The sequence below is a fragment of the Nipponia nippon genome, unplaced genomic scaffold, assembly GCF_047370975.1.
Source record: "Nipponia nippon isolate SJK-2023a ecotype South Korea unplaced genomic scaffold, ASM4737097v1 scaffold_15, whole genome shotgun sequence".
In the NCBI taxonomy this organism is placed as follows: domain Eukaryota; kingdom Metazoa; phylum Chordata; class Aves; order Pelecaniformes; family Threskiornithidae; genus Nipponia; species Nipponia nippon.
The window spans coordinates 9,925,613-9,938,370 of NW_028262331.1; the positions used below are offsets into that span (position 1 = coordinate 9,925,613).

General features: G+C 42.3%; 1 protein-coding gene across 6 annotated transcripts in view; it reads right to left on the reverse strand.

The window, feature by feature from the left end:
* SYNRG (synergin gamma) overlaps positions 1 to 11,620 on the reverse strand; it is a 44,121-nt gene extending 32,501 nt beyond the window's left edge. For 3 of the 6 annotated variants that reach the window (XM_087751797.1, XM_087751795.1, XM_087751794.1), the window contains exons 1-7: positions 11,490 to 11,620; positions 6,727 to 6,767; positions 5,289 to 5,407; positions 3,196 to 3,326; positions 2,702 to 2,807; positions 1,991 to 2,102; positions 550 to 849 (exon numbers count right to left, since the gene is read on the reverse strand). In XM_087751797.1, the coding sequence (XP_087607923.1) occupies positions 550 to 849; positions 1,991 to 2,102; positions 2,702 to 2,807; positions 3,196 to 3,326; positions 5,289 to 5,407; positions 6,727 to 6,767; positions 11,490 to 11,590 (910 nt within the window). In that variant the 5' untranslated portion in view covers positions 11,591 to 11,620. The remainder of the gene's footprint in view (positions 1 to 549; positions 850 to 1,990; positions 2,103 to 2,701; positions 2,808 to 3,195; positions 3,327 to 5,288; positions 5,408 to 6,726; positions 6,768 to 11,489) is intronic. The other 3 variants (XM_087751800.1, XM_087751799.1, XM_087751798.1) reach the window with 1 other exon arrangement.
* Positions 11,621 to 12,758: the final 1,138 nt, after the last annotated feature.

Here is a 12,758-nt window from a genome sequence, read left to right on the forward strand (position 1 = left end):
CTTTACTTACCATGCATACATAACAAATTCAACAAAGAAAAAGCAACAAGCAGGAGAAGGAATACATGAAACTTTTCTGTATTAGGATTACAGTTGCATAATCATCTAGGCATCAGTAGCAGACGTGTCCAACCTACTTACATCTGCAAAATTCTTCACGTTAATCTCGCCGACATCCATTTAGCCTCCAAGAGAGGAAGCCCAGAAGTGCTCCGCATTAGCGTAATAGTTATTTTTTATACCACCATCTCAACTGTATCTTTTTCTACTACACAGACTTAGGAAGATGCTAGCACACAAGACTTAATTCACTTAAGATCAGCCATATTTAGCAATCTTTGGATCCACACATGACTTGCTTTCACAGTGGAGTTCTAAGGGATGGAAGAAGAGGACTTAAATCATCTTTTCCCATGGATCATGAGGTTTCTACTTAATTGTCTATATATTACTTCTTTCAGCCAGACTGAAAAGGCCAACAAAATAAGTAAAAACTCTGTGCACTCTATGACAGAAGGTGACATGTAAAAAAAGATACTTTAAAGTTACCTGTTTTATGGATATTGGGTGAAGATGCAGAGGTAGGAAAATAAGGAACCTGCCCAGTTGTACCATGCAGGATGGATAACACTGGAGTCTGGGCTGGAGGGAGAGGTTGGACCACAGCCTTTTCTGAAAGCAGTTGCCCAGCCTCAGTAGCAGAATGGAAAGGCTGAAAAGGCTGAGAGGTGGGTTGAGGCACCAGTTTGGGGATTTCAACAGGCCCTTGTATAAAGTCACTAAATTCTTCATCATCGAGAAAAGCAGAGTGGGAAATAGATACAGCAGAATGGGATGATGTGGGATGATCTGTAAAATGGAATGAACACACAACGCAAAGTGATGAGGAAAAAGGTTCACAGGTGGAAAGGTAGGAAAAGTGGCAAATACCAGGTATACACAGCAAATGGGCGAGGGGAAACAGCAGTGGATGCGTTATTTGACAGTGGTGTGTAGAGTTATTGTTGTCAGCATAACACACAAAGGTAAAACTGAGCAGCCACTTCCAACCACGCATCTTCTCTCCCAGATTTTGGTGATGTAAACACTTTGATTGAAACTTGATTCTTAACGCTGGCTATGGAAGTATTCTATTTGTTTTAAATAGACTGGATCAAAACAAATCAAGAAGTAATATTGCAAACTGGACATAATGGGGGTGTGCATGGGGGGACGTTGTCCCTCAAAGCAGTGTTTTATCCTCAAAAGCTCAATAATATATCATAAGATACATAAGAAACGTGTACTCATTAGACAATTTGCTGTTTGATCCCTTGCATAGTTACCCATTTTAACAGAACTGACACAGGATGGGCACACCCACAGACAACGGAAAACTGTCAGAAACCACCTGTAAGTTCAAAATTATGAAAAAGCAAATCCACAGTACTGATAAAGATTTTATACAGGAAAAAGCTTGTCTAGCTAAGCTTTGTTTCAGGCTAGACACAGAACAAACTATACTACAACCCACAGGAAATCTTTAGTAGCAATTGTTACAAATGTAGTAATTAGTGAGAAGAGAATACTGCAGGCTTCGGTTTGACCATGCCCAGGCAGTGGTACACAAGTAAGCTGTTACAGTACACTGAAGTCATTATACATCATTTTGATCATTCTTAGCACTTGTATAGCACTTCTCAGCTTCAAAAGCACTCTGCAAAACATTAATTAATGCTTTGACTGGAAAAGAACAAACGCATTATCAATTTCCATGATATTCCATATTAAGCTTTCTTTTAAAGATTTCAAGTCTTCTAATAAAAGCTGATACCTAATTTTTCACCTGACCAAGCAAACAGTTGCTAGAATGGCACTTTATTTTACAAAACAGTTAATCCACTCACTTTGTATCACCAAATAAAAATACTTCTTGGAATTAGTTCCCCCTGCTGAGGATTTCAAACGTTAGAGTTTTATTTTCAGTTGGAAGATGAGAAAAATGACAAACCTGGCTTTTTTGGATGTGATGCTGGTGTTGGGTGCATTTTAGCATCTCTAGAAAAACCATCTAAATTTCCTTTAATGGCTTCCAAAGCATCATCCCTGCTTTTTTCACCTGTCTGAAACACCACAGAACACATTTTGAAAAACTCACAGAACAGCTCTGTTTTCTTTCAATTTCCACACTTCTTCAGTACAAAAATTAGCAATGCCTGCTGTTAAATTAAACCCTTCTTTCTCCAGCAGTGCCTTCCTGAAGCATATCAACAATAACTCCTGTATTTAGAAAGCATTTATTTTGCAGACTACACCATAACAGTGTTTCTCAGTCTTTAGACATAGCTTTATGCACAAGAACAATAAATAAACCTTACTCAGCTATTTGTACTGTTGCAGATAAGAGCCTTTGAGCTCACTGCAAGTGTCCAAAACTTTGGATAAAGTTAACAAACAAGCTACCAAACATTCTGTATTCTAGAACCTGTTCCCAAATGTTACACACCAGGTTGGCTTATTTTTCAAAAGCTGATTTCATTTTCAATACCAGACTTTGTTTACATTACACCAAGAGGTATATTATTACACTGACTTTTCCAAATGTAATCTGATGTCTCATGTAAGTTCCCCACTTATTTGCTTGTTGAAAGAGACCATCCCTTTAAAAGCCATTAAGTAAAACCTGAAGAAAGAAACACCCCACTTATAATTTAGGGCATACCTTAGGTTTCACACTGCTTAGGAGTCTCAGCTTTTGTTTCTGCTCTTCAAACTGGCGCCGTTTTCTTTCTTCTTCTAAGAATTTCTGTTGGTGCTCAAACCTCTTCCTGAAGCAAAATGATAAAAAAAAAAATTCTAAAAATAATTTTTCATTACAATAGAATCATAGAATCACATAGGTTGGAAAAGACCTTGAAGATCATCGAGTAATGTTCATGTCAAGCTTCTGCTTCCTTTTTTTATTTCTTCTGTCTCAAATTCAGATGGCTTGGTGCACACATTTCCACTCTTCCTCAGAGCTGTATGACAGCCACTACTAACTTCATAGATACCCTTCAAATGCAATGGAATGATCTCAATAATATTCTACAGCCCTAAATGGACTACTTTTCTAGAGAAACTATCAATATTTTTACATGTGGACTACCCCTCCAGACTACACCTCCCCCTTAAAAAAAAGAAGAATTTCCCAAGAGTCAGGAAGGCGCCACTTACTGTTGTTCCTCTGCAAACTGCTTCTGCATGTCAGGGGTGTACTGCGGGGCTGCTGGGCGCATTCCCAAGAAAGAAGCCTGTCCCATGTAAGGCATTCCAGTTGCTGGCATCGGCCCTAAGGGCATGCCACCCTAGAACAAAATAAATAACACAACTCTAAGATTATTTTTTTTTTCCTCCCTAAAGAAAAAGCCAGACCACTAGCAATTACACCCTGCCAAATTGTGAACCAGATAGATCTCATAAAATTAAGAGCATTAAGTGTAGCTGGATGAGCAGTCTCTGAGCACAGACTAGCCGTTACAGAAGAAAGCATTGGTCATTCAGTAGATGGCACTCTTCCCTCTCCATAATGAGTTACAATTCTTAAAGGATTTTAAAAGACAGGACGGCCTTCTGGTCAAATGCAAACATCAAGACTTCAAATCCGTACAACCTACCTCAAGAGCAGGAACGTTACAGGCATCCTACAGTGCTACACATGGCTCAGTACCATGCTTTTGGGTTTTCTTGGGTTTTTTGTTTCCTATTCTAAGTGACTGCATAATACTTTTAAATTCCACGCTGGAGGTACACACTCCTAACAAACGATGGATGCGGGCAAAATGGGGTCTAGACATTTGGCACGCATAGCTTATCCAGGGGTCTAAGGGAGGGAGACAGTGTACGACAACAGCCACGAGGAGACTTGTCTGAATAAATTGCATCTGTATTAGGAACACTTGCTGAGAAATATATTCTGGTACAGTTATAGCAGCAAAGCTTGCCTCATACAGAAGGGGACAGAAGATAACTTACTTTTCTTACCATTCATTTTGTATTTGGTATCAGAACACGCAGGAAGAGAACAAAAGTTGTTTATTATTTTTAGACCAGCTCTCATACAAACATCTTCCTACTATAAATTTTACAAAATTAATCTAATAAATGCCAGGTGGGGGTGGGAAGGGAAGGGAATGTAAGGAGATAGAAAGATACAATAAATTCAATTTGTCACATAGCAATTTGGCTACAAAGCTATGCCAAAACGTTAAATTTCAGCAAAGTGCAAATTTGTACATAAGCACATATGGTGCTAAACAGAAAACAAAAGATTAAAAGAGAGAAAACATAATATTAGTTACTCATATTTCATTCTTATTCCTCAATTAGCAACAGCAGAGTTAGAGACAGCATTACTTTAAGCAAGAAAAAGAATGAGGATGAAACACAGGAAGTAGGACAAATGGTAAAACCAGGCACGTGCGAAAATACAGCACATGTAGGAGACTCCTTGCTCCCTAGAACAAGGTATTTAAAAAGAAATTTTATGAATTGCCACCTACACTCAGGAAACTTAATTTTATTAACTCAAGCATTTCAGTTACAAAAGGATAAAACAATTGAGTGAATTGGTGATGATCAATCAGACTGTGTACACAGTCACTTCGTACCAGCTTATAAAGGTCTCATTGAAAATACCATACAATATGCCACCTTAACGGTAAGTACATAAAACCAAAGCAAAAGAAGAAAAAGCATGAAGCAAAATTAAAAAGACAGAAGAGGTACATTGTGGGAGTTTTGATTTGTAATTACTTTACAATTCAATACTATTACTAACCACACTTTGGAGTAGGTGGTATCTGGTAGCTTTTCAACATCTTGCTGATGCTTTTGTTTCCTTTTCTGTTCAGAGACCATGCTTCTCTTATCACACTTTGGTGTCATAACATGTATAATGAAAGTTCAGATTCCAACATCTTTGCGTGGCTATAACGTCCGAGTTATTTATATATTACTGATACTGTCCTTGCACTACACCCTCATTTCTCTCTACTCTACAACAGAGAGTAATGTATGCCACACTCCCCCACTCTCTCCATCCAGATGCCAACGAAACTTGGAGAATTCTTTACATTATCAGAAATATCTTCAAAGAGAATACTACAAAATACGATGTCCCACTAGGGACTAATACCCACACTTCAGTTTCTCGCCAAGTTCCACCCTCTTACCCCCACTGCAGTTGTGAGCGGTCTATGGCATCAGCTGCCACCTTTCAGACAACCACCAAGGTATCTCATTTCAGTCCACGTTTCCTTGCCACGCACCTGCATGGTCATGGGTCCAGGAGGCATCTGAGAACCGTAATTCATTCCCATCATGCCTGGCATATTGGACTGCATGACAGGAACCATTGGAAATCCTTGCTGTTGCATAGGAATCATCCCTACAACAATAAAACATTAAACAAGGTCAGCTCTCAGTTAGTGTTAAAGGATTTGGGGTTTTTTTTTAAACTAAATCAGCAAAGGAAAGAAAAAAACTCTCAGTCTTGCCAGGCTGTTTAAAAAAATAAAAAAATATGCTACACTGCAGGCAGTCACAGAATTTCCTTAGTTTAGATACTGGCCACTCTAAGGGAAGAAATGTTATTGGGCTTTCCCAATAACTAAGCAGATGAATTCTCCCACCATCCTAAGGATTCTCTGTGGGTTTCTTCCCGTATGATTTTTGAAAGGGTCATTTCCAATTAACAAGATTTAATTAACCAGCTTGACTGCTGCTGATAATCGTCCATTTCTCTTGAAAGGGAAAACTTACAAACTGGCAGCTTTTGAAGATAAGTCTTGGGAAATAAACTCATCATTTCACAACACAACTTCACACTCTGGTCTGGCTGGATAACTTGTCTGTAGGTTAATTAGCCCACTACCTCTATTAGAATGGTTACAATGTTTGTCAGTAAAAGCTAAACTTCGACAAAATTGGACAAATCAAGCTGGAATGTATTAATTCACTGAATAAAGCCAAGTGGATTATATTTCAGTATTTTCATATCTCATATTTCGCTATCTTGGGAGACATACACTAACACACATTTGTTACCAGCACGCCGCGAGATAATTATAACTGTGCATAACTGAACATCACAGGCAAAAGCACTCCAGGAGGGATGTGACACACTCAGGAATAATCCATAAATCAGTCCCTGAGACTTTTTATAAGAAAACTTTCCACTTTCCCTACAAGTTCTCTCTGTATTTTCCATTAATTAAACAGCACTGCAACAGGAATGAGAACAAAGGTAATTTAAGGCTGAGGCTCTCCTATTGTATTAATACTTTCCACAGAGGTTGTGACTCTTGTCCCAGGGTCTTGCTGTGCTTTGTAAATATTTACCAGGTCTTGCAACACCCACACAATATGGGTATACACAGCTGGTAGATGAAGCATAAAGAGGTTAAATACCACACTCAAAATGACACAAAAATCTTAAAGGCAAATTCAGATTAAAAATGGAGGTACAGTTTTCCTAGATCTTTCATCTAGCATTCTGGTAACACTGCTTCTTCAACTTCGCATAGAAAGTTTTATAAATAGAGTTGCAAGAGTCAGCTTACCAGTATTGAATTCAAGGGGAAAAACAGCTATGGAGTTCAATTAATAATCATGCTTATGAGCATCAGCGCAGAACTATTTTAAGTTGTTTAATGTATGTAAACAAAGCAAAGAACTTTGTGCTCAAAATGTTAAGTTCATGCATACCTTGAGGGGGGCCTAAACCACCTGCGACAGGAAACATGAAGCTGGAGGAGGAAAAAAGGGTACATGAAAGTCTACAATTTTAGTGCAAACATAAATGAATGAAAAAGCTACCTCGACTTGCACGTCAGCACCACCACCCAAAGCCTCCCACCTTCTGCTCAGCGTATTCATCTGCTCCTGCAGCTCTCGCAGAACCCAACCCCACTGCAGGGAAGAGGCCACCCCTCCCAGGGATCCCCCAAAGCACCAGAGAGTCCCACCAGCACCATCAGCGCTGTCGCAGGATGCAAAGCTAGGGAGAAACAGATCTTATCTTCCACAGCAGCACTAAAATGGTTTTGACTCATCGACATCACCCACAAGAGAGTTTCGGCACCTACGCAGGTTGGTAACAGGTCAGTTTGTTAGCGTAGGCTAGGCCTTCAAGCACCGCAGAATGAATAAGCATCTCCTGTTGGAAGTATCTGATTCAGCAAGACCATTAACTGCACCAGACAATAGTTCTCAGCAGAGAAACAAACTACCCATGAAACCCCACCACTTCTGCATTCTTCCCCCCTTTGAAACACTAAGCATCACAAAATAATGGAGTTTCTGTTTTCTCGATTGCATCTAATTACAAGAAAAACAGTGCCTTGGAAAAAATATTCATTCAAGTATCAAGAGCCAAGCGCACCTGGAGGAAGAACTGTTAAAATTTCAACTGAAATCATAATGGAAGTTGCTAGCTCTCACTTTCAAACAGAAGCATGTGCTGAGCTGCCAAACGGCAAAAAGGACCTAGTTTAAAAGTCTCATTTGCAAGCAACTCTCAGAAACCCACGTCAGCAGTAATTTACCAAACGAGAACCTCACTCGGTGTCCCAGGCAGCTATTACATCAAAATACCATGAAAGAGAAACACGCTTATAGATATTCAATATTCCTCAGCACAAGGGGGGACGTAAAAGAAACTGCCTAAGCGTAAAGGAGAAAATGTTATCTCAAATGACTGCAGACAGTTTTTCAAAACCTGCAGGAAGTTCCGAAAGCCAACCTGGTTTATAAATATAAAAGAGCTGTGTAATATGAGTACTAAGATAAAATAAGGAATTTAAATTATGCATTTATCCAGGAGCAAATTGCACCTACCCACTACACAGACAGCAGGTTACACGGTCACCAAGACAACCCATATTACTCTTCATTTCATCCTCTAACTCAGAATCTTCTTAATACCGATGCTGCTTCTTTTACCATGACCACTATGTGCTAATTTCTCCTTCCACAACTAACACACACCTACACCTTCCACCGGGCCCAGGTCTTATCCTCAATCACCACAATTTTTGGTTTTTCTCTTTGAAGCGCTGTGCAGATGCACACTACCTCATCTCAAAACAAGCGCTGGGCTTCTCCGGATTGGGTTCAGTTCACACAGTTCACGCCGCGGCCAAGGTCTATTCTACTGGCCGGTGTTCAATTCAGTCATTTTTAATCCATTTCTTAGCATACAAATACTAACTTCACGAAGACAAACAGCTGACTGAAAATCACAGAGGGACCCATGACTGAACTCAGGTGCTGATCAGAAAAGCCGTTTTCTCCACTCAGGGGCTGAAGCCCAGTGAATTAACTGGATTTTGCCTGCGTTTGGTTTCACCTATGGAAACAGTTGTCAGTACAGGGTGCCTCCTCGGCAATATACCCCCTTAAAATGTGTGCGGGTTCAGATGTGCAGAGCTCCTGTCATAAGCCAGATCTGCACGTGCAGCAATTTCAGGCATCATAAAAACACACCATTCTTAGTTTAGTCAGAATGATAAAATATTAAAAGTTATTTTTTTAAAAGCTCACAAGTATGGAAAAGTGTTCATAGCTTCGTGTTTTCCCTTCTTATTGGGGAATCCGGTCAACAAGAATTCTTCCAAACCAGCAAACGTAATGTAAACTGAACAAGCATAGCAAGGTACCACTGCTTGTTGGAAGCAAATAAAGGCCAGACTATTAAATATTTATCCCTTTCTACAGAGCTCCTGATTTATTTATAAGTCTCTGTTGAAAAAAAAAACCAAAAACAACAAACAAAAAAAACCTGCAGCTAATTAGAGGGCACTGGAAGAAGAGCTCGTTAAAAGTAGCAAAGCAAGCTCCTGCAGCACAGGACTCTGTACGTGCGGCTCGGATTCATCACGGACGTCGCTCCAAGATTTAGCTGTGCAATTGCCAACACCAGCCACACATGCACGTACATAAACTCCATAAACTTCTTTATTCAAGCAACAGGAACTTTATTTCTAAACTACTTTTTGGAGATGCAAAAGAAATGCCCACAGGCATCTCGTTAAAGCAGCTGATTCTCATTGCTGAGAAAGCAAGTTAAGGCACAGTCATTTGTGAGATTATCTGAAGTGCTACAGAAAACCACTGAACTTGATAACCATATAGTGATAGGAGTAACATCAGAAGTAACTTTCTTTTAAAGAAAGCATTTTAATTCCAGTTATCTCAAAATAACAATACTGACAGGAGAATTAAGAATAAACAGACAAAATTAGAACAGTCTCCTTTTTAAAAACAAAAAAAAACAAACAAAAAAAAAGATGGGCATGATAAATTAAGCAGTCTGTAAGGCCCAAGATACTACTTGGGGGCTAAAAGAACATTTATAGCTAGCTGACTGTATGCTTTAAAATGACCAAATGCACTTCCTAGACAAGAGAAACCTTTATGACCCCAGATGTTTAAAATATATAGATTTGTTGACTACGATTAGCATGCTATTTTAATATAGTTTCTTACTCCTTTTTATTTCCACAATGGATTTAAATGCACCTGCAGATATTTCTGTTGTTCTCAATAGCAGAAGCGCTTTACCACCTAGGTTCGTGCAACTAGCCTTAATACTTTGGGTAACACAGTAAGAAAATGTAATATATGTGATACACTGCACAAAAAATAAATACAAGGAAAATGAAGCAGTTACCCTACAACAGAGCTCTTAAAGTAGGAATATAAATCTGTAAATTCCTATCAGGTAAGTATTTTAAACATGAAGCTTCAAAAAAACCCTAAACAAACCAACCAACAGCTTCAGTCAAAACACAGGAGCGTGGGGGGAAGCAACTCCTTTTCTTTATTCATCCTTCACTATAAAAGCTCCAAACTGCACATAACATTTTCCTATCTACAAGTGGATTTTTAAACCCCTTAATTCCCAATCAGTACAACTCTAGCAACACAACACAGGCTATCACAGTATTTTTGAATGGCAGAAATCCACAAAAATTAAAGTGAAACAAGGCAAAGAACCCACACAGACACAGAGAATGGAACTTTACCTCCAGATTTCATCCTCAAAGAAACCAAAATACTAACAATGGGAAACAATGATTTTTAAATCCTTTTATTTTTCAAAACCTGTAGTCTGCTGCTAACATTTTTGTTACCTTCCCATTAAATCGCTGAGCAGGCAGCATTGCTCTAAGAGATCAGACTGTTTATCCAGCCCCTCACAAGAATTGACTCAGATTTATATACGTGGGGAAACACAAAGATAGCCTCCCATCCCTTCCACAGCATGCACAGGCAGACACATATGCTTCAGCTTTTCTCTTCCCAAGTATTCCAGACCCCTTGGATGCCTCTTCCCCAGACCGATGATGGGGACACCCCAGACCAGCGCCTTGTGGGTGAAGGTCTCCCCGGTGCAGACCTCCCCTCCTCACGTTCCCAATAACCCTGACAAAACTGCAAGCTTCAGATATCCAAGACAACTCAATGAACTTATTTGTCAAATGCAAAATTCACCCAGCCTCCCTAGAAGTAGGGCAACACGCAAGAGCCTACGTTAAAAAAAAATTACTAAGTCTTCAAAGGCAGCGAAATACAGCTTCCTAAGCTTTCCAGAAACACAATGACATGTTCACACATCTCTTTTACCACTGTTTCTTTCTCCTGACACCATTCCTCAATCCTCCCTCTTCGCTGAAGTGCCCTTTGTGGGACGGAGGGGAAAAGAAAACTCCCCACAGCAGCGGCAGGCAAGTAGAGGCTCCGTCCTGCAGCACCACAAGCCTGCCCGGTAGCGATAAGCAGCATTTATCACTGCTAACACCAGCGGCACCCAAGCAGGGCTGGCGAAATCCCGAAATCCCTTTCTGCCCCAATATTTGAGATTGCGGTTGCAGAGCCTGATGGCAAGTGGGCTACAACAGCCCAAGCCTGGACACCACTGACACAGGCCTGGACGAGCCGGGGGATAAGGTGGGCTCCCAAAATGCAAATAAATCCCAGCAAACTGTGGAACCACTATGTCTGTGTTCCCCACACCCTGCCCAGGACTCCCACATACCCCACCTGGGACCCCCACATACTCCATTTGGGACACCCACACCCCACCCGGGACCCCCACATACCCCACCTGGGACCCCCACACCCCACCCGGGACCCCACATACCCCACCCGGGACCCTCACATACCCCGTTTGGGACACCCACACCCCACCCGGGACCCCCACATACCCCGTTTGGGACACCCACAACCCACCCGGGACCCCCCCACACCCCGTCTGGGCCCTGACCCCTCTGGCCCCACATCCCAACTGCACCCCGAGCCCCCACCCCACGAACCTCCCCCTCACCTCTGCCCATCATCGCCCCCCATCTCTACCTCATCTCTCCTCCTCCTCCTCTCCACACGCCGCCCCTCGCCCCTCATCTGCGGCCCCACACCCCCGCTGCCCTCCAGCCCCGCTCCCCCCGGCCGCCCCCGCCACCACCGACCTGGCGGCCCCCGCTCCTGGTCCTGGTCCTCCACCGCCGCCGCCACCGCCGCCCGCCGCCCCGCCGGCGCCCCCCGCGCCGGGTCCCGGCCGCAGCGCCATCTTCCCGCTCCGGCCCCGGCTGTCAGCTGAGCGGCGGCGGCTTCCGGGGCCGGGCCCAGCCGCGGCCCGCCCACGGCCCGGCCCCACACAGACCCGGGCGGGAGGGGACGAGCATCGGGGCGAGGCCGGCCCGAAGGGGGAGAGGGGCCCTGCCTTCTCGTCAAGGGCGCTTTTAAAATCGAGGCTGCAAAGTCAACTCCAAGCACCTAAAAACAAATCTCTTTTCCGTGAAAAAGCGCCGCCCTTCCACCCAAACATCGAGGGGCCGCGGGGATGGAGACCCCAGGACTGACCTGAAACCCAGCTGCCCCCCTGCTGAGGGCACGGGAAATACTATTTATTACACGGTAGCAGCGCCCGCCGAAAACCTCAGTATGATAAAATAAGCGCTCCTGATGAGGTGCGATGTGATTTACCAGAGATTCATATGAAGCAGCTCCTTTGTAAGGTCGGCCAAAGCTTGCTGAAATCCACGACGAAGCGTGGCAGCGCTGGGGTTGTTCTTTGTTGGGTGCGACAGCTTTTCAGCGCTTCCCAGGGGAGTAAATCCTGAGCAAGGCCGCTGCTTAAACTGATCAGCGCCAGAAACCACATTAACATCAAACCCAGCCTTAGAGAAAGAGCTAAATTGAATTTAAGCTCTCATTTTAAAACTAAGTCCCTCAGAGAACTGTAGCATCTTCTAACAGCCCGCTATACAAGACAAAGATGCTCATGATCAAAAGCTGTTTTCTCTCCTGCCAGCACTACTGTAATAAGCACATTATTCTATGTATTAGCAGTGCCTTTAAAGGTGAATATTGGCAATTTCTCACTCAAATTGTTAAACATATTCCACTTCATATCTGCCATGTATCTTGCAGCAAGCAACTTGGTGTTTATCAGAATATACAACTGCATTTTTATTAAAACATACAGGCAAATTTGTCCATAGATGTCAAAACAAAGACATTAGTTCCTATATAACCCAAATATAAGATGCAATTCTGCAAACAAAGCAAAACCAACTCAGCTTCAGCCTAGCTCAGGAATAAGCAAAACAGGACGCAGAGACTCCTCCACCACTTTCTCACAGAACTTCACAGCTGTCACTCGGGCAGAGCAATTAACAGTGCTCTGCTGTAAATGAGTTATACAGACCTAGGATCCACTTCCAAATTGGATTAAG